The sequence below is a fragment of the Mixophyes fleayi genome, chromosome 1, assembly GCF_038048845.1.
Source record: "Mixophyes fleayi isolate aMixFle1 chromosome 1, aMixFle1.hap1, whole genome shotgun sequence".
NCBI classification, from domain to species: Eukaryota; Metazoa; Chordata; class Amphibia; order Anura; family Limnodynastidae; genus Mixophyes; species Mixophyes fleayi.
The window spans coordinates 307,256,998-307,280,777 of record NC_134402.1 but is presented as its reverse complement, the minus strand read 5'-3'; the positions used below and the strand labels follow the sequence as shown (position 1 = coordinate 307,280,777).

General features: G+C 40.2%; 1 protein-coding gene across 2 annotated transcripts; it reads left to right on the top strand.

Moving 5' to 3' along the window:
- Positions 1-997: 997 nt before the first annotated feature.
- Positions 998-19,144, top strand: LOC142157439 (putative methyltransferase DDB_G0268948). 2 transcript variants are annotated; one of them, XM_075211188.1, is made up of 8 exons: positions 998-1,296; positions 6,756-6,889; positions 7,973-8,133; positions 10,903-11,005; positions 12,084-12,191; positions 16,948-17,048; positions 17,536-17,673; positions 18,851-19,144. In XM_075211188.1, exons 2-8 carry the CDS (start codon positions 6,779-6,781, stop codon positions 18,939-18,941), a joined length of 813 nt encoding a protein of 270 aa, XP_075067289.1. In that variant the 5' UTR covers positions 998-1,296; positions 6,756-6,778; the 3' UTR covers positions 18,942-19,144. The 2 variants fall into 2 exon arrangements, with proteins under 2 accessions (XP_075067289.1, XP_075067290.1); XM_075211189.1 differs by lacking the exon at positions 998-1,296 and adding an exon at positions 3,728-3,749.
- The last annotated feature ends 4,636 nt before the right edge of the window (positions 19,145-23,780 follow it).

Below are 23,780 nucleotides of genomic sequence, written 5' to 3'. Positions count from 1 at the left end.
CGCCCCCGGAAAAAAAAAAATTCTAGAGACCTGCCGCGCATGCGCGGCAGCGCCATTTCGGCTGCACTGTAGTATACAGCAGCCGCGGCGCTGTCAAAGAAGCGTCCGCGGCGGTGCTGTATACAATACAGCACCGCCGCGGACGCTTCTTAGACAGCGCCGCGGCTGCTGTATACTACAGTGCCGACATGTAGGGCACTTTTTAGCGGAGGGGGGGGGGTTTCTGGAGACCCAGAAACCCCCCCTGCGTGCGCCACTGGATAGATAGGTCAGGAGAATGTCAGACAGGAAGAGGTTGCAGTAGTCAAGGCAAGAGATGATGAAGTTGGTGCAGAGACCTCATCCTCAGTTATGAGGGAGAATGAAGAAAGAGTGGATTGGGGAGTATAGGAGAATGTAGGTGTTGTTGAATACTGTTCATTTTTAGCTTCAAAGTAGGTGGCAAAGGCGTGGACAGTGAGAGAGGAGGTGGTGCAAACATTCCCAGCAATTCAGGATAAATGTCTATCAGAATCGTGACTGGCTAACTTATATCGGGTCAGTTGGGAAGGATGTCTAATTTCAAATATCTTTCAAGTTAGCTGACATGGCCACGTTACATTGTATTTCTGCAAAATAATTTGCATAGTTCACGAAAACAGGATCTGTGAAAAAGGGGGCGCATTATTTCATCAGTTAACTGAATGTAATGAGCTAGTCGAATCTAGTGTAGCCTTATACACACATAACGGGGTCATTCCAGGACATTACAGTCTCCGCCCCTTTCCCGTATTCTTCAAGTACAATCAGTCACTTGGCGTCACAGACCATACCAACTGCTCCCAGACAATAGGGGTGTTCCGATTCCTAAAAACATATTTTATTTGAGCGCAAGCACATTTTCAAATTTGGAAATGGACATATTAAAACTAAATTGTTTAAACCTGTTGATTTTCTCCTGTGTACGCAGTGCTTCATTCATAAACCCTAAGTTGGACGTGTCTACTTCTCTGCAGTTCCTGGTGTGAGCTGTGTGTACAGATATGTAGGAAGCTGCTCAATACGGTAACTTGTATCTGTGCCTATGAACTAAGTGAGGGGTCATCTGAAGGTGTTATACGGAGTGTCTGCACTGTAGCTGTGACAGACAATGCTCCTCTGTAGCAGGGAAGTAATAGTTGGAGAAGGCGGTGACAGATTTGTAATTATCTCCAAGTCCAAAGTCCAATATTACGTCCCTATAGCAGTACCCTGTGGTGGGAAGCCGTAGAAAAGCGAGTATAGCAGCTGAGTCAGAGAACGGTGCACGGTGTACAGGTGAGCTCCTGTCATTGTCTTGTCAACATGAAGTGTAATTTGTCAGGTAAAGTCAATCTCATTTGTTTTCTAGATCAGTGTCTGTATCTAAATTAAATGTAGAGATGCTGTTATAAATCTTAATTAAAAAGTTGCAGCTCATAAAGAAAATAGTTTAAAAATTAACTTTATAGGCCAGTTTTGACTTTTTTTCGTAATGTTATGTATAGTATAAATTATTATTGCTGCTAAACTATATTTCTTGGAGGGGAAAGTAGTGTTTAATGCAGACTTATATAGGGGCAGATTCAATTCAGCGCGAGGTGCCGCCAGACATCACCCCAGTGTTTGGCTGCGCACGTTGCCACCTATTACGGTAAGGAATCTCTGCTCATTTTTCTCTGTGCACTTCTGTCTGGAGTGAGGAACAATGAGAGAGGATTTCTTGCAAAACATCGCCTCAATGCGTTTTTGTGTGTAACTTTTATGTGTATAAAATGTTCTTATTACATTGGTTGAAGTATTCAATCATCTAACCCATTAAGGCTCATAAACGAGTTTGCATAAAGTACAGTGTAAATGCTGGTTTGTGACATTACATACCATCACCAAGCACAAATGCAACTGTTTTTACAGGGAAGCACATGGATATGACAGCCAACATGATGACATATGTAAGGGTGCAAAGCTTGTACCTTCTGATAGGTGGATATCAGATGGTCTTTTGAAACAGATACATCTCCAGTTATTTAGCAAATTGAATTTATTGGAAGTGCAAATTATTTGATTTTGAATGCCCTCCTCCCCCTCCAGGGCCAGGATCCTACCTGGTTCACCCATTTCCTCACAGAATGCCCTGTTGTAATATCTCTGTAGAAGTTCTTAGTAATTCCTGGGCAAAGTCTGTTGCACTTCTCTGGGAGAATTTTAAAAGTTCTCAAGACTGCTCAGTGTGCATTTCTATGGCACATACTCTGTGTGCTCATCTGTTCTGATCTGGCAATCGGTGGCCTATTTAATTCACAGAGTGACAGAAAGACCTTATATTAGACCAGCGGTTACCAAACTTTGACAGTTTACGGCACCCTTAGAGTTTCCATAATTTTTTCAAGGCACCCCTCCAAAATAATTACCGAGCAGTCCCATTTTATAAGTAGTTGGGGAAAAAAACGTAATAAGTGTTTAGGTCAGGACAGAAATACTTATTTAGTTGTATGCAAAAATAATACATATAAATCCAAGGTAAAATAATATATATATTTTTTTCAATTATATTTCTGTCAAAGAATAATTTACAGCTAACTCACTCTGTGCCCTCCGTCATCTCCACACACTCTGTGCCCTCCGTCATCTCCACACACTCTGTGCCCTCCGTCATCTCCACACACTCTGTGCCCTCCGTCATCTCCACACACTCTGTGCCCTCCGTCATCTCCACACACTCTGTGCCCTCCGTCATCTCCACACACTCTGTGCCCTCCGTCATCTCCACACACTCTTTGCCCTCCTTCATCTCCACACACTCTGTGCCCTCCGTCATCTCCACACACTCTGTGCCCTCCTTCAGCTCCACACACTCTGTATCCCCCTCTGCATCCACACACTCTGTGGCACCCTCTGCATCCACTCACTCTGTGGCCCCCTCTGCATCCACTCACTCTGTGGCCCCCTCTGCATCCTCGCTCTGCCCCCTCCTTCATTCTTTTGCCCCTCCATTGCTGTTTCCTATCACCATTCCCCTCTGTTTCTTTACTTACCACACTTGACCTTCTTTTTTTTATCTCTTCTGTCTTTTTTTCTGTCTTACCAATTCGGTGGTGCCTGGGACCAAGCATCCTCTATTCTGCCGCTTGTCACTGAATGTCGGGCGTGATGACGTCACACCCTACATTCAGTGAGAAGGGAGGATGATGCTGGGTCCCAGGCTCCGCCGGATTGGTAAGTTTTCTGTTTGTTTTTTCCTCCTCCTGGCCACGGCACCCCTGTAACAGCGCCATGGCATGTCTGGGAGCTGCGGAACCTAGGTATTAGACTATTTACTTTTGTGTCTGTGGTTTCAGCTGTCTAGCTCTGTGTTCCTGGTTCTTACCTGGCTCTGTTCTGTGCCTATGCTGTTTTCATCATGCTTGGTTTCTAAATGTACTTTTGCTGTCTGTCATTGGACTTTGGTAATTTGAATTCTATTACTCCTAAATAATTTGCTTATATTCTGTGAGTGCTCCACTTTTGTATGTTTTCTGTTACTGTCTGAAACCCTTTGTAGGTGCGTAGCTTATCTATTGTCCTGTTTCCTGTTCCTGTAGTGTTATATTTTTATCTAGTGCTCTGTGTAAAGGACTTCTGCCACTTACAACTTGCTTTGTCACTCTGTATGTCGGTGGTGATGGTGTCTTTATGTCCAACTATACTTAGTACATGATTCAAATTGAGTCACATTACTTCTTGAATAAACGTACCTTCTCACAGTGTGATAGGTATGAATTGCTTGGAAATAGAATAATACAACGCTATTGTCTGTGTATACCTGCTCTTACTTCCCACAATGCTGGTTTGTCATACCAAATCAGTGCTGGTAACTGGGCTGCCCATCCTGCAAACCTCTAAATTTATAGATGGTACCCATTGAGGCTACAGTGGAATGCAGTGGTTGCTACGATGGTTGTTGTGTGCATTTGATGCCATGTCCTCTCTAAATGTTCCTCAAATAGCATGGCCAAAGTCATGTCCAGAGGGGATGGGATGCCATACAGGAAGGGCTGCCATCAGGGAGTTACAGGAGGTACCAATGTACAGGGCCTGGGCTGACCAGGGGACCGCTGGCCATTGTCAACTGTTTTTTATTAAATTTTACTTTTTAACTTTCAATAATCGGTTGTGGCCCTCACTCATTCTGCGTGGGGCCCCAGGTTTAAGTATGTAGCAGGGGCTGTATAGCATCATTGCTGTTCTCCTCCCTTTTTTACATGTGGCTGCCTCCATCTGCATTGGAAAATAGGTAAGTGACATGGGGTGATTATTGTTACTTGGGCAGGGGAGGGTGTTTGCTATAATATAGTATGGGTATTATTGTTAAGGATGGGGTGTTATTTATAATATGGGAGGTAGTTATTACTGTTATGTGTTTTGTTTTGTTTTTTTGTTTGTTTGTTTTTAAATGTCCAGTGTAGCAGAACCTCACGTGGTGTTCACCAGATACATTACCTATACAAAGGCAGTGTCTGGGCTGGTGCTTATAAACCTTTCCCAACATTGGTGCAATATACGGAATCTCCCTCTTAGTATCTGTGCTGTGTTTATCCTCTCTCTCTATGGTAAAGGGCATGTAAGGAGCATGTGGGGATGACTGGTGGGCATGTAAGGAGCATGTGGGGATGACTGGTGGGCATGTAAGGAGCATGTGGGGATGACTGGTGGGCATGTAAGGAGCATGTGGGGATGACTGGTGGGCATGTAAGGAGCATGTGGGGATGACTGGTGGGCATGTAAGGAGCATGTGGGGATGACTGGTGGGCATGTAGGGAGCATGTGGGGATGACTGGTGGGCATTTTGGGACGACTGATGGGCATGTAAGGAGCATGTGGGGACGACTGATGGGCATGTAAGGAGCATGTGGGGACGACTGGTGGGCATGTAAGGAGCATGTGGGGATGACTGGTGGGCATGTAAGGAGCATGTGGGGATGACTGGTGGGCATGTAAGGAGCATGAGAGGATGACTGGTGGGCATGTAAGGAGCATGTGGGGATGACTGGTGGGCATTTTGGGACGACTGATGGGCATGTAAGGAGCATGTGGGGACGACTGGTGGGCATGTAAGGAGCATGTGGGGATGACTGGTGGGCATGTAAGGAGCATGTGGGGATGACTGGTGGGCATGTAAGGAGCATGTGGGGATGACTGGTGGGCATTTTGGGATGACTGATGGGCATGTAAGGAGCATGTGGGGATGACTGGTGGGCATTTTGGGACGACTGATGGGCATGTAAGGAGCATGTGGGGACGACTGGTGGGCATGTAAGGAGCATGTGGGGACGACTGATGGGCATGTAAGGAGCATGTGGGGACGACTGGTGGGCATGTAAGGAGCATGTGGGGATGACTGGTGGGCATGTAAGGAGCATGTGGGGATGACTGGTGGGCATGTAAGGAGCATGAGAGGATGACTGGTGGGCATGTAAGGAGCATGTGGGGATGACTGGTGGGCATGTAAGGAGCATGTAGGGACGACTGGTGGGCATGTAAGGAGCATGTGGGGATGACTGGTGGGCATGTAAGGAGCATGTGGGGATGACTGGTGGGCATGTAAGGAGCATGTGGGGACGACTGATGGGCATGTAAGGAGCATGTGGGGACGACTGGTGGGCATGTAAGGAGCATGTGGGGATGACTGGTGGGCATGTAAGGAGCATGTGGGGATGACTGGTGGGCATGTAAGGAGCATGTGGGGATGACTGGTGGGCATTTTGGGATGACTGATGGGCATGTAAGGAGCATGTGGGGATGACTGGTGGGCATTTTGGGACGACTGATGGGCATGTAAGGAGCATGTGGGGACGACTGGTGGGCATGTAAGGAGCATGTGGGGATGACTGGTGGGCATGTAAGGAGCATGTGGGGATGACTGGTGGGCATGTAAGGAGCATGTGGGGATGACTGGTGGGCATGTAAGGAGCATGTGGGGATGACTGGTGGGCATGTAAGGAGCATGTGGGGATGACTGGTGGGGATGACTGGTGGGCATTTTGGGATGACTGATGGGCATGTAAGGAGCATGTGGGGACGACTGGTGGGCATTTAAGGAGCAGTGGGGACGACTGGTGGGCACGTAAGGAGCTCTTAATCACCGAAAAAAGTTAAAGCAAATCTTAGTTTCTTGTTTTCTTCTATTTAGACATGCATCTACCTAACTGCACACTGTGGTGCCTGAGGAAGAGGTATTTTGTGTACACCTAGCCATTTGTATATTGATTACCTGTTACTGATCTGCCCTGTGCCATTACTGACCCAACCTGTCTTCAACCATGACCCTGACCTTTAGCAAGTTTTATGACTTTCACCTGTGCTGACCAACCTGGCCCATCCTGTGTTTGACTACAATTGTTTTAAACCCTCATTCTTCAGGTCCAGACTGTGTAACCTATCAGCCTCAGTGCTCCAGGTTAGTCAGTGCCAACTACTAGCAGCGTCATGGGTCCACACCCAGATGGGTCCACACCCAGAGTCTGCGCCATCACCCACTGTCTGTGATGTTGTGTGCTTACTGTATTGCATCTCCAAACAGATCAGTGTACTGTAAGCTGGGACAAGAGGAAACCGGCTTTTATATCTGATCACATTACACTCCTGAGAACATAAACATATTTGTCCTGTGTGCAGTATACTTCCCAGGTCTTTCTCACTCTTAGAAAATATGCACTTCCAGTGCAGGTTTTAAACCCACCGGATATCTGCTGACCAGAGGGTTTTCTTTGTCATTGTAGGTTGTTCTTTAACGGAATCTGAAATGGCTACACAACTATTTGAGGGTAAAGAACATGCATCCTACTATCAGAAATACAGGTTTTCGCCACCACAAGATATCCAGGACATGATCATCAGCTATCTGGGGGAAAAAGTAAGGAAAGGTCAAAGTCGAAACTACAATCAACTTTATAATAAACTCTGGAGGTCAGATATGTATTAGTTGGTTTAATACAGTAAACCAACTAATACAGTAGTAACATGTTGGAAATGAGTTTCTAAGGAACAAATAAATGTATTGTTGCTTGGTTGAGCATGTTGGAGCAATAATATAATTGACATGATTTCCTGCCAATGTCCTTCCTATTTAACCATGTGCTTAGGAAAGAAAAGTGTCCATCTCACAGAATATTTTTCTATACATATAAATATACAGAATGCTCTGCTTAAATGAATTATCATTTTGTTAAGTTTATTGTATGTGTTGGATCATATTCTAACACACGTCATAGCTATGTTTAATTTAACACTTGTGTATATGTCATATCTATGCGTACAGGATTCTAAATCTCACTAAATGCTCTCAACACCTTTTTGTAGACATGTTTGTGTACAGTAATGTTGCATTTTGCAAACTCCAGCTCAACGCATAAGTCATCATTAGCGTTTAGTTATAGGGCACCACAGATTTCTTAGTTCCAGACAATCCTGGTACAGTATGACATACAAGGAAAATACTATACTTGTACATTATCATAAGATATAAAGTTGTTTTTTGGCAGAACTGGGCTGGTTATGGACAATATATGCGTTTTGGTCACAAGTGAATATTTAAGCTTCACATAGACCGTAATTTAAGCCTCAATGATTTCCAAAAGATAAATTTCCCATTTTATTTTATTTTTTTGTTATTTCTTTAAACTCCCTCCCCTCCTCCTCCCACATTTGTTGAGGTCCCTGCCCCCGATTTCCTCAGTAGAGCATGATACTGCTTACAGTCAGCAGGGAACTCTGCTGGTCAGCTTTGTGTGCCACAGAAGGAAGTAATCAAATGCTCTGGCTAAAAATGACAGCCGGATGCTGATCATCAGTGGTCATCCTAGAGGAAGGACTTCCACCAAAGTACTACTGTAAGAAGTGTATGTGTGTTGTGGGGGGGAACTTGGAAATATTGTTAGGTAGTGTCTAATGTGCCTTGTGTGAGATGTATTCGAGTAAAGGTGTTTTCTCTTCCTAGTTACCAAAACCCCATGTGCTTGCTGTGGATGTTGGCTGTGGAACAGGACAGAGCACGAGAATTTTGGCTCCTCATTTTGAAAGAGTATTGGGAACAGACATTAGTGAAGCCCAAATAGAGGAGGCCAAAAAGGCAGCTGGGTTTTCAAACATAACATTTAGGTGAGATCATCTTTTAATAATTCTGAATCATTTTAGAAGACTGTTGGATTCATAGATGCACATGTTTTGGGGTAACTGAAGAAAGATCTATCAAGTGCAAAAGGGGACCTGTAACTGGAGCATTTCATGAGGCAAATATAAATAGGCCTCATCCTTATGAATATTGACACAGCCTATGATCATGAATAAGGATAGCATTTTGTCTGCTTTGGTTTATCATGCATTTAAGCAATGAAGAATTATTAATATTTTTAATAGGAGGCGTTCCTGTATGACTTTTTTTTTTTTCTACACAACATAAAGCCCCAGATACTACTACATATTATTTATCATGAGAGAGAGAGGTGGGTAATACAGACTCAAACAATCATCCAAATTGCTGTTTGTTGAAGTATATGTTTTGCCGGTTATTTACATTATATTCGGATAATTAGGTACTTTTTTATTTATTTAACAGGACTCAAGTAGATAACATACAATCACAGAGCGAAAGAGCAAAAGATAAAGGCCAAGAGTCCAGAACATTTTTTTAGTACTATCACAATGAAGTTGAGCATCATATGCATAAAATATGCATAAACAAACATAGTAAGGGTATTAGGGGGTAAGGTGGATGGTGGTTGGGGAGGGAGTAGTCTTTGTATACCCAGAAGTATATTCATACAAAGCACAGAGGGGTTAAGAGAGCAAAAGTGTGAAAGGTCTATGGAAGAATCAAGGACTTAGATTGGTAGAGGTTGGAGGGATATGTGGTAGATTGGTAGAGGTTGGAGGGATATGTGGTAGATTGGTAGAGGTTGGAGGGATATGTGGTAGGTGGGGCGGGGGCTTAAGTTTAATGCAGGGAATGGGAAAGCGATAAGGGGTCCTGGGAAAAAGAGCCACGGGGACCTAAGTGAAAGCTTTATCTTTATCTTTGAGGTAAAAGGTAATATTTTCCATGTGTGCGATAAACCAAATAAAGGACTTAAGGGCAGAAACAATCCTGGACAAATCCTTTTTCCAGGATTGTGTGATAAGGCTTCTGGTCTTTATCTGTGTCTTAGAGTGGATGGCATAGAAGAAAGGTCCAGGGGTCCTTAGGAACAGGGCAGGTACAAGGCCAGGAAGTCCCAGACCTTATCCCAAAATTTGGAAATCTTGGGACACATCCACAAATCTGAAGAAACGTGCCTGTCTGACCACAGTTCCGCCAGCAATGTGGTATGACAGGCTTGTCAAAATCACCGGCTACAATCAATTCTAATGATTTATTTTTACTGTAGTTAAATACTGCTCTAAGACATTGCATTTTTTTATTTTGTCACAAAGGGGCCAATTCAGTTCCTCATTGCTTGCATGTTATAATGCTTCACACATGAAAATGCGATAAATTTTAGCTTAATCCCATTCTGTTATGTGACTTTTCGCACCATCATGAGGAAAAAAAAATAGGATTTTTCGCACCTATGAATCTTTTTTTTTTTTTTTTTTTTTGTTACAGGCCTTAGGCCAGTTACCCACAGGTGTTGTGTTTGAAAACAAACTGCTTGTGAAAACGCATATAAACGCAGTACTTGATATGCAGCTTACTTGTAATATACCTGTGATTGATATGCGTGGATGTGTTTGCATGCATTTGCAGATGCACCCAGACACAAGTGCTAAGGGGAATTTCCCATTCATTTCAGTGGGGCTTCCACTATTGAAATGAATGGGAGTGGTTATGTTACTAAATACATTAAAATGGGGGGACAATTAGCATGGGCTCCCTCTTGCTAAAGTTGGTACCTGTCATAGTGTGAACCAAAACCTCCTAATCAGCGTTGCATCCTTTATTTGGGGAAGGGCTCAAATAACAGTGCGACTTATAGTCCTGTGCTGAAAGGAACTGGAATTCTTCCTGGCCTTCACATCACAGGTGGTGAAAATGTTTTGGCACTATTGCGACTCTGTCTGTTCTTTGTATCTAGCAGCAGTACCTCATACCACCAGAGGTGTTGCTGTTCTTGAACTCATCTACATGCCTGAAGGAGTTAATCTCTTTGCATTATGCCTAATTAGAAATGCACCTGTCGCACTGCTACAAATACCTGCCTCAAGCTGTACTCTGTGCAGTTCATCTGTTTGTTCCTGGCTGCAGCACTGTTCCTGTGTTTGCGCCATTGCTTGATCTTCTGTTGTGACCCTCGGCTTTATTTCTGGACTCTGCTCGTTTGCCTGTTGCTCTGACCTTTGGCTCAACTTCTGGACTTTGCTTGTGACCTTGATCTCTGCCTGGCTATTTGGATTTTGTTTATCTGATCTCTGCTTGATCCCTGGACTCTGTCTGCTTCCCTGGACAGCCATGTGCCTTCTGGACTGGGGTAAACTTATAATACCTGTTCCTGCCATTTTATTATACAGTCTCTTTTGGAACCTGTTCTTAGCCATGAACTTGAGTTATCTTTGTTTATGTATTTACCTGAATAAAGACACTTTGCTTTATACTTCCGTTGCTCTTCGTGAATGCACTAGGAATCATAACGGGCACCCCTGAAGTACAATCCCATAATGGTCTGTATATTTAATATGACTGTATGTTATTTATTTGTATCACAATTCCCCCTCCCCCTGCCCAATGTACAGCACTGCCTAATAGGTTGTCACTTTATAAATAAAGAATAATGATAATTATAATAACAGAATTTCTGGGTGAACATATCAATCCAATGTGGTTTGGTTGAGAAGTTAGACGAGTTGTTTGAAGACTTGTATAACTGTAGACTGGCATGTATGTAATTTCTACAGTGCCTCTCCAGCTGAGGAAGTCCCGCTGGGTGATGCCTCTGTAGATCTAATAACTGCATGTGCTGCTGTCCATTGGTTCAACATTGAGAAGTTTCTAAAGGAGGTAACAATGTAATTCTTATATGGCAAAGAAAAATGAGTGCTTGTGTGTATATGTATGTGTGAGATGGATAGATAGACATATATTATAATTAAATATTATAATTAATCTTATTAAATATTGTTGTTGTTTTTTTTTATCACATTGTTAGGTTGTGTACAAACAAGATAATGCCACTTCTGCCTTGAATTACACATCACCTAACTTTTGCATATCCTACACTTCCATCAGGCATTCACACACACTGGGATGTCTGGTGTAAGAACTGTCCTTTTAGAGCTGTTCAGACTGCAAGATCCATTTGATTCTAAATACAGATGTGTTTTGCGTGTGTCTTTTCTTATGTACTTTAAAGGCACATATGCCTATAAATGAGCTCCTAAGTGTACAGACACATATTTGTTCATACACAAACAGGCATCTTTTATAGTTGGCTCTAAATTACACCTAATGTGTGTAGATGTACTTGCAGTAAACAGTGATCACCAACATTGTCTAGGGTTACAACAGGGATCTGTTGTAGATATTAGATTCCCACTGCACATGGTGTTCACGCAATTCTATCCAATGACAAGTCATGGAAGGAAGGGATAGGGATCTTCCAATAGTAAGTGGATATTAAATTATTTTCAGTAATATTCAATTAGTGTCATTGGCGGTATGTACCAACAAAACTAACTTTACTTACATTCACGTTTCTAGACACTCCCCACAAGGGGAGGGCTGGCAAATTTTAGCCTGGGGATGGGGAGGGGGGCAGACTCAACTTGGCAGCCTATTAGGAACGTTTTAAAGAAAAAAAAATGCAGATGGCCTAGTGACCAAGGTAGCCCACCATAGGACCGGCCAGGTGGGCAGATGCCATACTGTCTGCCAGCCCAGCCTGCCCCTGCTCCCCACTGGATCTAGACTGACAGAAGTAATGGCTGGATGTTTGTGAATCGAAAGAGCTGGAACCATGCATGCGCCCTAAAGTCAATTTGCTATAATTTGTGTGTATATATAAAATATATATATTTCTGATATCTTAAGTTTCTGTGTTAACATGCTGGTTTAATCTCTGTGGTAATTGTAATTCCAGGTAGATCGGATCCTTAAGCCTCATGGATGTCTTGCTTTCTTTTCCTACCTTCCCAGTATGGAAGTTCATTACAAAAACCGAACAGAGATGTCCAAGGTCTTCACAGAGGTCAGAATTCAGAAACTGTTATAAATACATTACAAGGTTTTGTAATGATTAGCTCTGTCATACATACCAATGTTAAAGGTTAATCTGACATGTTAAATTTAGAAGCTAGTTTAAACATTTATCTAGTTTTCCGCCCACATCGTAAGGGGCAATTTCAGCTCCTCCTGAGCCATCCTTACCTCCGCTCGGTGAGCCCAGCTGATTAACATGGCATCTCATTTCAGTTCATATCCAGATGAGGGCCTGCAGCTTTATCAAATAGATGTATTTCTGCTTTTGTAAAACAATGGGTGTAAGCTCATAAGATTTTATAATAAGAGATACAAGTCACTGCCTTTTCTACTGCTCCAGTGGAAGAAATACCACTGCTCCAAGTACGCCGGGTCTAAATCCGATAAGTGATGCGTCGTTGTGTGTGGATGTCTTGTCCTCCGAGCTATGTAACCTTGCCCAGCAGATATAGAAATTAATCTGCCACAGTGTCTCCACAAGGGTACCCCACTGTGGCTTTACCTTTAATGCAGGTCACACACCGCCAAGGTGACTTCTGATACCTTTTACATTTCAAAGTAGGTTATACAGCATTTGTTAATACATAAGATCGCTAACAAATGTAGCTCTGGAATTGAACCATCTAATCTAGAAGCAATTCTAATGATTTAAAGGGAAAATCCATTAAATAAATTATGATCTTGCCAGCTTATCATAAAATAAAAATTTAAGCAAGGTAATAAAAAAAAAAAAAAAAAAAGAGAAAAACCTCTGAGCTGTGGGTACTGGATAAATTGTGCCACCCCATTATACAATTGTAATAGTAGTTAGTAGATAAAACACTGACATACGAGGGTTAAAAATTATTATTGAAATTAAACACTCCCAAAATCGCCACATGAAACTCACATGTGCCCCTTTAATTCCCCTCCCATCTGTCACTGTTGTTAATGTAGAGGTTGTGCAGCTTACTACTGCCACTACCCCTTCCTCCCCGCCATGGGCTACGCCCTGCTTGTTGCCATAGAGAAGGTAGCACAAGGCCATTTAGTTTGCAGTGCCTGGACCCTGCCTCCATTTCTACTTGGGTGAGAATCACCTGAGACTTCTCCTGCTTCCAATAGAGGTATGTCTGTTTTGTATATTTTTTTTGTCTCTCTACCCATGTATGCTCCGCCCACCCTTGGGCATATCGTTCTCCATATCTTTGTGTGTTTCCACTTCTTTCTTCCCTTTTGTGTGTGTATTGTCTCTCTCTATCCCCCCCCCCCCATGCATGTTTATCCTGTCCTCTTGTGTCTGTGTGTCCATCTCTTTCTTTCTCCCCCTTTGTGGTTTATTCATGTCTCCTTTTGTCCTCTCATCCCCATATGTGGCCCTAGGGTACACTAGCTCAAATCATCCTATATATAACCATTACATAACAGTCTGGATGTCGCATTCCTGAAAAATAAACATCCCTTTTATCCATCAAGTATGAGAACGACCTTCTCAGGTTCCTTGCAAAGTGTATATTCTGAGTGTTTTATTGTTTCATAAACATTTGGTCCTGTGTTAGACAAATGTGTGTAACCTATGATATTACAGAATATAACAAAACATATCTGTTATAATTACAAAAAACATACTGTTATGTGATTATCCCAATAGGACATCAATTTGTATATAAAGACATCACCACATGAAGTCGGGATGCATGCAGTGCCAGATAATTCATATGCCCATATGATTCGTCTTAGAAAATCACCAAACATGTAATTCTCTCTAAATTGAAAATGGTTGATTTTAGAAATAAATCTTACCAGATAACAATATAAGCTCAGCAATATGTCTTTATTCATGCTCTTATGCAGCTTGATAAACTTAGAGTACCTGACTCTACATACTATTAAGAGAAACTAGCGTCTGCTCACAACTAAAAGGAAGATCGCCACCCACAATGCACCTTAATAGCATATGTGGATATGAAACATCTTTTATGCCATGTGATATGCACATACCTCTCAGGCGAGTTATCAACTACCCCTAATCTACTAACATAGCAACAACAGTAACACTGTGAGCACGAGAATACCCAAGCAGTTTATGGCTGCCAGGACATGCTGGCACAGTAGTGCCACATACAAAAATACTTATTTCTATCATCAACCTTTTATTACCCCAACATGTTTTTTTGTGGGGACGATTCTCCTAAGGAGTTCAGTCCTGTGCTGAACAGACTGGGGCTGTGTCACAATATGACATTGGAACCCAATGCTGCAGACTTTCCTTTTTATAGTGTGATCAGCCTGTCATAACCTGGTGCTGGTTGGGGCTTTTGGAGAGGTGGGTTTTGATTTCCAGGGACACCTGTAGGGGCCTTTTATCAAGGAAAAATATACAGACACAACCTACCTGTATAGATATCACCATAAATGCAAACACCTACCATGGAGGCAGGACTAGTCATTCCACTCTTTCACTTCCCCTTTAGACAATCCACCGCCGTGACAAGTGGGTATATACTATAACTAAACCAATAGTACATGATGACAAATTGGAAACTTTAAAATAAGAAAACAAACTCTTGAACTGTACTCTTTAGCAATGCCATAATAGTATAATGACAATTATGACAATAAAACAATGAGCAAAATATAGATTTAATCCCAACTGCTGATTCTCAAAGTAGACATGCAGTCTTATGAAATAAAAAGACTATTAGAATTACATATAGTGCTCTCACGAGGATAGTATAGTTATACAAGATAAAATAAAAAAATAGTCACCGCAGTACCATGTGCGGATTATTTTCCCTGCATGAGCTGTAGTCACATGTTATAATGTATTACAGTAAAATCTGTATTGTACTTACATTGGAATAGTGCCGGTGAACACAATGTAAGATTAGTTATAACAGTTCATACTTGCCATCTGCTGAAAAATCATTTCAGAGAGATTCTGAAGTAAAACCTAGGTGGTGTGTTGTTGAAGGGTGTGTGTCCTGCTATGCCAAAGCGGTGTCTAGCTCCAGCCATGGGAGCTTCTGGAACCTATAGTACAGGTCCTGCCGCCAGAGGGGGTTTGTGTGTGGGTGACATACCACCTAAGGCTGTAAGTGTAGTGGGGCTGAAGGGAAGATCTCTTCTAAATTTACTGTGAATGTTGTGGCAAAGACGGCGATAACCAAGGAGTACAGCAGTGAATTTACTGCCGCAATGCTTGATAGATAATAAGATTGCCCATGTATAAACATGGGAGCCCAATTTCTTGTGACATCTGGAGGGGAATAAGTAAAGCAAGGCCAAAATAATAGCCTTATCTTTGCGATAAACATTTTATTGCGTGGATAAAAATCTATCACATTTTAACAAATACATTTTATACTTATAATAAATTATTTAAATATATAAACGCACAATGCAAATTTATTTACATATAATAAAAACTATGTAGCCAACTATGATTAAAAAAAAAAAAAAAAAATTCTGGGAGGGTTGCCTGATAGGGGATTTAACATTTAATATCACCAGCTATATAATAAATACTCATGTACACATACAAACTCCTAGAAACTTACACTGCTCGCCCTCTTCCTTTACTTCTCCACTGCTGTTGTTCTCTTTAATAGATCTTGTATAGATCCAATGTGATATTTTTTTAAGATTGGCGTATAGCCTTTGAATGTGAACAGTGGTAGATCTTCCCTGCATCAACCCAGATTGTATAAAAAAAAAAAACAAATGTGGTGATCCGAATAATTTTGTTGGGTATTTCCTGGGTTTTAATATTATTGTTAAGTCCTCTCTCTTTGAAAGGTTAATAGACCATTCTCATAAACAGATTTATATAGATTTAGCATCTGCAGAGACAACCCTTCTATTCGATATTTACATCATTCCGCTGACAAACCATGAGTAAAAGGTGCCTTAGAAAATGAATACTAAAATATAGCCCTTTGGAACTGCTCCAGTGTAACAACTTCTAAAAATTCAACGTGACCTACATTTAGGAGAGCATCTGAACCGAGCATAGGTAATGAGTTATAGGGCCTGATTCATTAAGGACAGTAAAGCAAACAAATGAGTAACTTTGCACCTTGGCAAAACCATGTTGCATTGCAGGGGAGCTAAATTTAAAATGTGGGGACATATTTATAGTTGGGGAAGGGCATGTCCTAGATCATCTTTAAATGTCAGTGTAAAAATAAAGCTATCAAGTATTTGTGTGCTACATGAAAAATCAGCCACTATTTAACTTGCATGCAAAATAATAAACGAATATGCACCTCTTGCATAGTAACATGGTTTTGTCCAGGAGAAAACATTTTTTTGCCTTACTGAATCAGGCCCATAGTGTTTGATTTGGTGCATAGGGTAGAGTGAAAATCAATTAAACAATAATTTATGCTTCTAGTGTGTGTGTGTGAGTAATTCACTATTTCTATTATAACTTGCAGGGATAATAATAGAGGAGAATAAACTCTTTAACTATAGCTAATAGCTTTCCAGTTTTATCACCATGCTCAAATATATGCTAGGAAGCATACATCCGTTTCTGGTGGGCTAATTTGAATAAGAATATTTTGTGTAAATGTGTAGCTGCTGGTAGCCTTGTATGTGTTTCACTGGATGGAGATGCTATATACAGTATTTTTTCCAGTCTCTTCAATATAATCATCAATATAATATCATAAGCAAATGAATGTCTGTCCATTAAATATTTTTTTTAATAAACATGTGTTTAGTGTTCTTACATTTTGAAAAAAACCTCATCATTCTTTCAGGTGGAAGATGTCCTGGCACAATATAAACATGAAAAAGTTCATCACGTTCAAACCGCTTACAAGGAGATATATGAGGCTATTCCCTATACAGACAAGAAAAGGTTTCTTAATGTTATATCTTTTCATAAATCTTAAGACATGGTGCCACATTTCAACCTTATTATATTAAAAAAAGGCCAGCTTTTGTGAACTTTTTTTATATATATTTGTTCTTGAAGAATTTCAAAAATAAACCCAAAAGGTATATCCTATTTTAATTATTGGCTAGATACACTCTGCTTGAGTGTATATAACGTATAACCCTCTAATTTTGTTTGGCCCTTACTGCAGCATTCTACCCAATGTCAGTAATTTGAAATCATTGGCGCTAAAAGATGTTCACTGTAATTAGAGTTCAAACCCAATGTGGGCATAAAGAGGCCAGGCTTGCATATGCCCACACCCCTGAAGTAAGAAACTTTTTCAAGAGAGGTGCCCGTTTGGTAACACTCTGTTAGAGATGGATAAGGGGTTTTACTTGCAAATAGACTCTTTTGGGTTTAACGTTACAAAACCATACTTTAAAATGATGACTTCTTTTTATTGCAGGCTAGTTGACATGGTTACTAAGATCCCAATGACGTTGGCAGAATTAATTGGTTTTATTCAGACCTTCTCCATGTTCCAGACTTTCCTCAGTCGCGAACCTGAGAAAGCGAAAGATTTCATAAAGACAACCGAGCAAAGGTAAGTAATTAGTTCTAGCTACATTCCTCTGAAATACGTCTCACAGAAGACATATAGTTATTTTATCAACGTCTCCCTTCATCATCCAAAACTGATGCAACAAATCTGCTAGAAATGTAGGAAGTCATATTTGTCACACATATCTAACCAATGAATATTTCGTATGATTAAACAATTGGATATCTATTCTATCTGTGGGACCGTAGGCATAGATTGGGAACAAAAGCACATTAGGCGTATAAAATACACCAGACCAAAGGGTCTATTTACTAAAACTTTGCGATAAGACTAACTTTCTATCGCCACTTATCGTGGCGACATAAAGTCACTTATCACAATTTACAGAGGAACCTTTTGCGCCACAAGCCTATGCATTTTGGCCAAAATATTAGTGCATGGCAAGACCAAAGCTGATTTTGTACTGTACATTGGTCATTTTATACTCCAGATATGACTTTCAAAACCTCTGCAGTGAATAATTGTCTCCTTTCCACCCATGTTGTTTTGGAAATCCCTTTTTAACAGTATAAAACATATTATATAAGCATTAATGATAAAATGTGAGCTTGTTGTACAATGCAACCTTTAATAATATATCAATATCCCAGTTCTGTACACAATTTTAAAAAAAGAAACATGTTTGTCCCAATCACATTTTATACCGTATTCCGTAATCTGTCATGGGTAACATATGCAGTACGTTAAGTGTTTACTCCACTTACCAATTTACACAAGGCAGTGTGTATTTTTTTTAATTTAAAAACCCCCTACTTGACCCATATAAGTATGGACTGCGAATACTGCACACCAAGGGGCAAATAAGTGTCACCATGTGTATAAGTGAGTGTGTTGAACACACCTGATCTCTCTAATACAAGATGGGTCTGAATGAACTTAGTGCATTTTGTCTGCACATAGGTACTTACCACCATTAACACAGTAGTGAACTATATACTTAGAATGCATTTGCTAGATATTTATTACTATTAATATTTATAAGGTGCCAACATTTTTCACCGAGCTACAAAGTGGTTCCTAAGTAAACCATAGTATAACGTGACTAAACACTTTACTCCTTTTCTTTAGCCAAGAAGTATTTCCTTAGCTTTGAGTTTGCCAAGTTATATGATGGGAAGACATTGAAACAGTTACATGCTGTACCTTAATCTCATTTCAGGTTCTTGGAAATTATGGAAGTGTCGTCTAATGAAACCAAAGTTGATGTTTGGTTAAATAACGTTTTGGTGCTGGCTTCCAAGCCAAAGTAATAAGAAAAGTATGAGAAATGTGTTTGGTTTTTTTTCTATGAAACATTATGGAGAATTTATTAAACAGTATTTTACTGAACACCACTCCTATGGATAACTTTATTACATAAAATGTATTCATCTACATGCAAAACCTATTTTTTATTTCACATCAAGAATCCTCAAGTACTGTTATTAAAGAGCAAATTAATGATTGAACCCAATTGTTTCCTTTTTGATTTTTCATTTGTCATCTGTATTAATTATGATAAATTATATAAAGCAATCATTATACACTACATTATATCCATTCATTAGGAACCAATGGATTCACTTTCCACCAATGTACAATTCAGAAACGAGGTGGAAAAAGAAGACATTCAAAACAGTAGTAAACTTCATTGGAATATATTCGAATACATTTCCAAAGTTAATTATTTCATCTCTCGTCTTGCTAATCTGGATATATTGCAGAAAAAGATTAAATCTAAAGTAATTGGATATTATTGGAGTGTTTACACAGACACTAAGGCGTTTCTTCTTTTACCCTATTAAAAACATGACCTTGATGAAATCAATGTGAGTTTAACTAGATAATAAAAAAAATTAAGACACATGCATTAAAGTATTGTAGATTAAACAAAGCTGTATACAAATACTCGGTTTGACACCGTGCTTCATTAATCCTCACAGCTATGGAGCTTCCACAAAATAATTTTGCATCAATGAATTAGGAAGTTTAGATCCACAGTTTTATTAACCAAACACAATAACATTTAAAATGAGTTGTTCATTTGTTTTGCAGATCACCACAACTTAACTTGGTTTTATATCAAATATTTAAAAGTACAACAAATACAGATACACATTTAGGGGTAAATGTATCAAGCTGCAAGTTTCTGGCTGGTTTGAAAAGTGGAAATGTTGCTTATAGCAACCAATCAGATTCTAGTTATCATTTTGTAGAATGCACTAAATTAATCATAACTAGAATATGGTTGCTATAGGAAACATCTCCACTCTTCAAACCCGCCAGAAATTCGCAGCTTGGTACATTTACCCCATGGTGTGATCCTGTTTTCCTGAAGTGCACTAAACTAACAAAATTAATTGATTGAAAGATCTATGAGTAGGACTAGTATGTTGGAGTATGACATGGTATATTACTGTATTTATCTTTCTGTCAAGCAACATTGTGCATCTCCTTATTCCTAATTGTCCTGTACTGATTATAGGAGTGTGAAGAGAAGCCGTTTGGAAGGGTTTCTTGAGTTTCCTCATCATTGTTGATTTGTAGATTTGGCAGACTGTATCATAAATCATATATGAAACAAAAAAATTACATATGAGGTTGATGAAGGAAGGCATGATGCAAAGGATAGAGAGAGCCCTGTTTGTGAGTGTTTACAATGTAGAGTTATACCCCACAAGTTACAAAAATCATACTTCCCAACCATCCCAATTTTGTCGGGACATACTGATTAGCGGGTGACCTAACGGGTGGGACCTAATAGGAAATGGGCAACGAGTTTGTGTGAATGGGACAGGGCTTTCTCCCACTTTCGGAATTCTAAATGTTGGGAGGTATGCAAAATACTGAACATATATGCAGAAATGTGCTTTAAATGACCAACTGTACACTAGATTTTTGTTATATAGTACATTAATTTTCTTAATTGAAAATCGGATACCTCTCTGGCGTCACTTGAATGCCGATTTAAAATATTTTTCAATATCCCAATTGTTAGCTTTTGAAATTGTTTTTTATTTTACTTAACTAAAGATTGTAAAATATTGTCATTGCTGATTACAAAAGGCCACTGTAGATAAAAGGCAGCTAAAACTATTTTCTGAAAGTAATAGTATGATTTTAGTATCTACTATATAAATGCCTAGTGGCATGTGTGGAAAAAAAAAACAACCAAGCTGCAGCGCCACCTGCTGGGCAGAGTTATACACTGACCTATATATTTCTTGAAGGAGAAGTGACAGTTGGGAGTGGTTGGTGGTTGCCGGGGGTGACAGTGGAGAGTTTTTAACACCTTAAGTAGCTTGATGAAGATGAAGGATGAGGTGATGGAGAAAAATGATGAGGTGGTGACATGTAGACAAAACCACGTTAAAAAAGGGCGCTTGCGTCCGGAAGTAACGCTCTTCCCCTGATGAGGCCTGGGCTAGGCCCAAATGCATGACAAGAACCTTTTTAACACCTTAAGTAGCTTGATTTGACTAGAATGCATGAGTATCATGCACGGGTTAACTTGTATATATATATATACAGGGTCCGAAGAATTCAATAAGAATATTACGCAATATCTTGCACATATTATTATAAGTGTGCATCCAAATCAAGATACGCTGTAAGCTTGCATTGTAAAAGTGTAGCGTCATAAACAACTTCATGTAAAAACAAGTTTTAAAAAAACAAAATTGTTGCTGTAGCTGGTGCAAATGATACGGATTAAACAAGCTTACTTAAGAGAAACCCGGGACTTGTATTCTGCGTCGACACGCCCTTGTTGTACATCGCGTACGGTTGTCCACCCCTTCCGACCGCTGTTCCACTCTTCAAGTTATACACAGTCGTAAGTGTTATTTGCATGCAATTGTGTACTTTGGTGTAAGGTACATTTCTGACCGTGCGCAGAACAATTTTATGCAACATACGGCACGGATACAGACTTCTGTCCTAACATGAATCGGTCTCATTATGTGTAGTATTTGTGTCAAATTTACTAAATGAAACCACCACACTGTGAAAATTATGTCCATATGTAATGATAGTTAAATAGAAAATGGCAGAGGAGGGAGATGCAGAAAGATTATGGAGGAGGAGTCGGATCCTTCTAAAACAAAAAAGAATATGTTGCATTTCTCTCTTAATGCAGGTGCTGGTGGTTAGTAGCCACCAGAAGCGTGCCGCCACCAGCGATGGGCTTATTTACAGGCCCTGCAGCGTAAGGTCACAGCCATAAAGGAGTCTCTGGATCATATGTTTCAGTATTTTGACCTTGAAGAATCTATTTAATCATATATACATAACAAGTTAACCCGTGCATGATACTCATGCATTCTAGTCAAATCAAGCTACTTAAGGTGTTAAAAAGGTTCTTGTCATGCATTTGGGCCCTAGCCCAGGCCTCCTCAGGGGAAGAGCGTTACTTCCCGACGTAAGCGCCCTTTTTTAACGTGGGTTTGTCCACATGTCACCACCTCATCATTCTTCTCCATCACCTCATCCTTCATTTTCATCGCCACATCTATCCAGATGTCTATCCAGACACAGGGATCTCTCTCAGCGGTCCTGAGTATCACACTCCTCTCGCTCTGTCACCCCCGGCAACCACCAACCACTCCCCACTGTCACCCCCGGCAACCACCAACCACTCCCCACTGTCACCCCCAGCAACCACCAACCACTCCCAACTGTCACTTCTCCTTCAAGAAATATATATATATATTTTTTAAATCTTTATAAACACTTTTAACAATTAACAAATTAAAAACATCTTAGTATACCAAATTTCAGCTCTTTCTGAATTTTTTTTTCCACACACACTTAAGAATTTAGTAGGTCAGTGTATAACTCCGCCCAGCAGGTGGCGCTGCAGCTTGGTTTTATTTTTTCCACACACACACAGACAGACTAACACACGCCACTAGACATTTATATTATAGATTATTGTAAATAATTTTATTTTTATTAGATTTTACATAAGAAATTACTTAGGAGATGTGTGTTGCGTCTTATTCAGCATATGTAAAGTGGGATAATAAACTATTAAGGTATTAATGGGGAACTAAATGTTTCCTTTTGTGTGGGCTGAAACAAATCAAGCACTTTAGCCACAAAAGTCACAGTCCCTGTCGCTGACGTGCCTGGTTACTTAACCTCTTCAGGGATACCAGCACATAGGTGTAACCTTACTTTTATTTAAAAATAACGGTTAATTTTAATTACAAAACTTTTTGAAGTTTCAAGATATATTAATAACTAAATTGTTCAATATAATCAATAGTAAAATCTATTTACAGACAAAGCATTTACAATTTCTGTGCATTCAATTGGGACACATTCACAAATATTCAACAACAATTTGCAGCAGTAAAGTGGTGTATTATTTCAACATAAAATAATTAAAATTTTGTGCAATAAAAAACAGGTACATACACTAGATGTTTAGGAATTGTGATTGTTTTCTTCTACAGGTTTATTGTATTGTGTCTATTTCATTCAACGTAAATAGTAAATGTCCACATTTGTGGACATTTAGCACTCGTGGGTATTTTTGTGTCAGTATATATTCTATATGTATTTATTGAGCCAGTGCGTCTGGCTGCTGGTGCCTATTGATGACATTACCCAGCTCCATGGGGCAAGTCTCCGCTTCTCCTCCGGATTCTTGCTAGAGATGGACATCGGACATCCACCATAAATGAAATAAGTAACACTATAACTTAGGTAGCTCAAATCCCAGCTAATAAGAAAGGGTGAGGGATATTCAGCTCAAGTTGGAAACCTGTGCCCAAGAGGTGGGTGCAGCTAACAGGTTAAGAGCTGCTGAAAAGGTGCAGGTAAAAAGCATGAGTGGCGTCAGTGGGCAGAAAGCCCAAGAAGGAGGTGGGCAGAGTAGCTGGAAAGCAAGTGGCGGAAACAGGAGGAGAGAAGGCCCTGCTCAGAGGAGCTTACAATCTAAAGAGCTTACAATCTATTTTAATTCTAAATCCCTCCTTTCTCCTCTACAATGATATTGTTATCAATTGGGGAGAAGAATTCTGGGCATCCTGATCTTGTTAACCATGATTTGCGCATGCAGGACACACCCTGTTTGCACATGCGCAATATTCCTGCAGCACGGC

Excerpts from the sequence above, each read along its gene's own strand:
- LOC142157439 (XM_075211188.1), top strand. The coding sequence starts at position 6,779 with ATGGCTACACAACTATTTGAGGGTAAAGAACATGCATCCTACTATCAG. Across the intron at positions 11,006-12,083 it reads TTGAGAAGTTTCTAAAGGAG|GTAGATCGGATCCTTAAGCC; the intron begins GTAACAATGTAA and ends TTGTAATTCCAG. Across the intron at positions 17,674-18,850 it reads ATAAAGACAACCGAGCAAAG|GTTCTTGGAAATTATGGAAG; the intron begins GTAAGTAATTAG and ends ATCTCATTTCAG.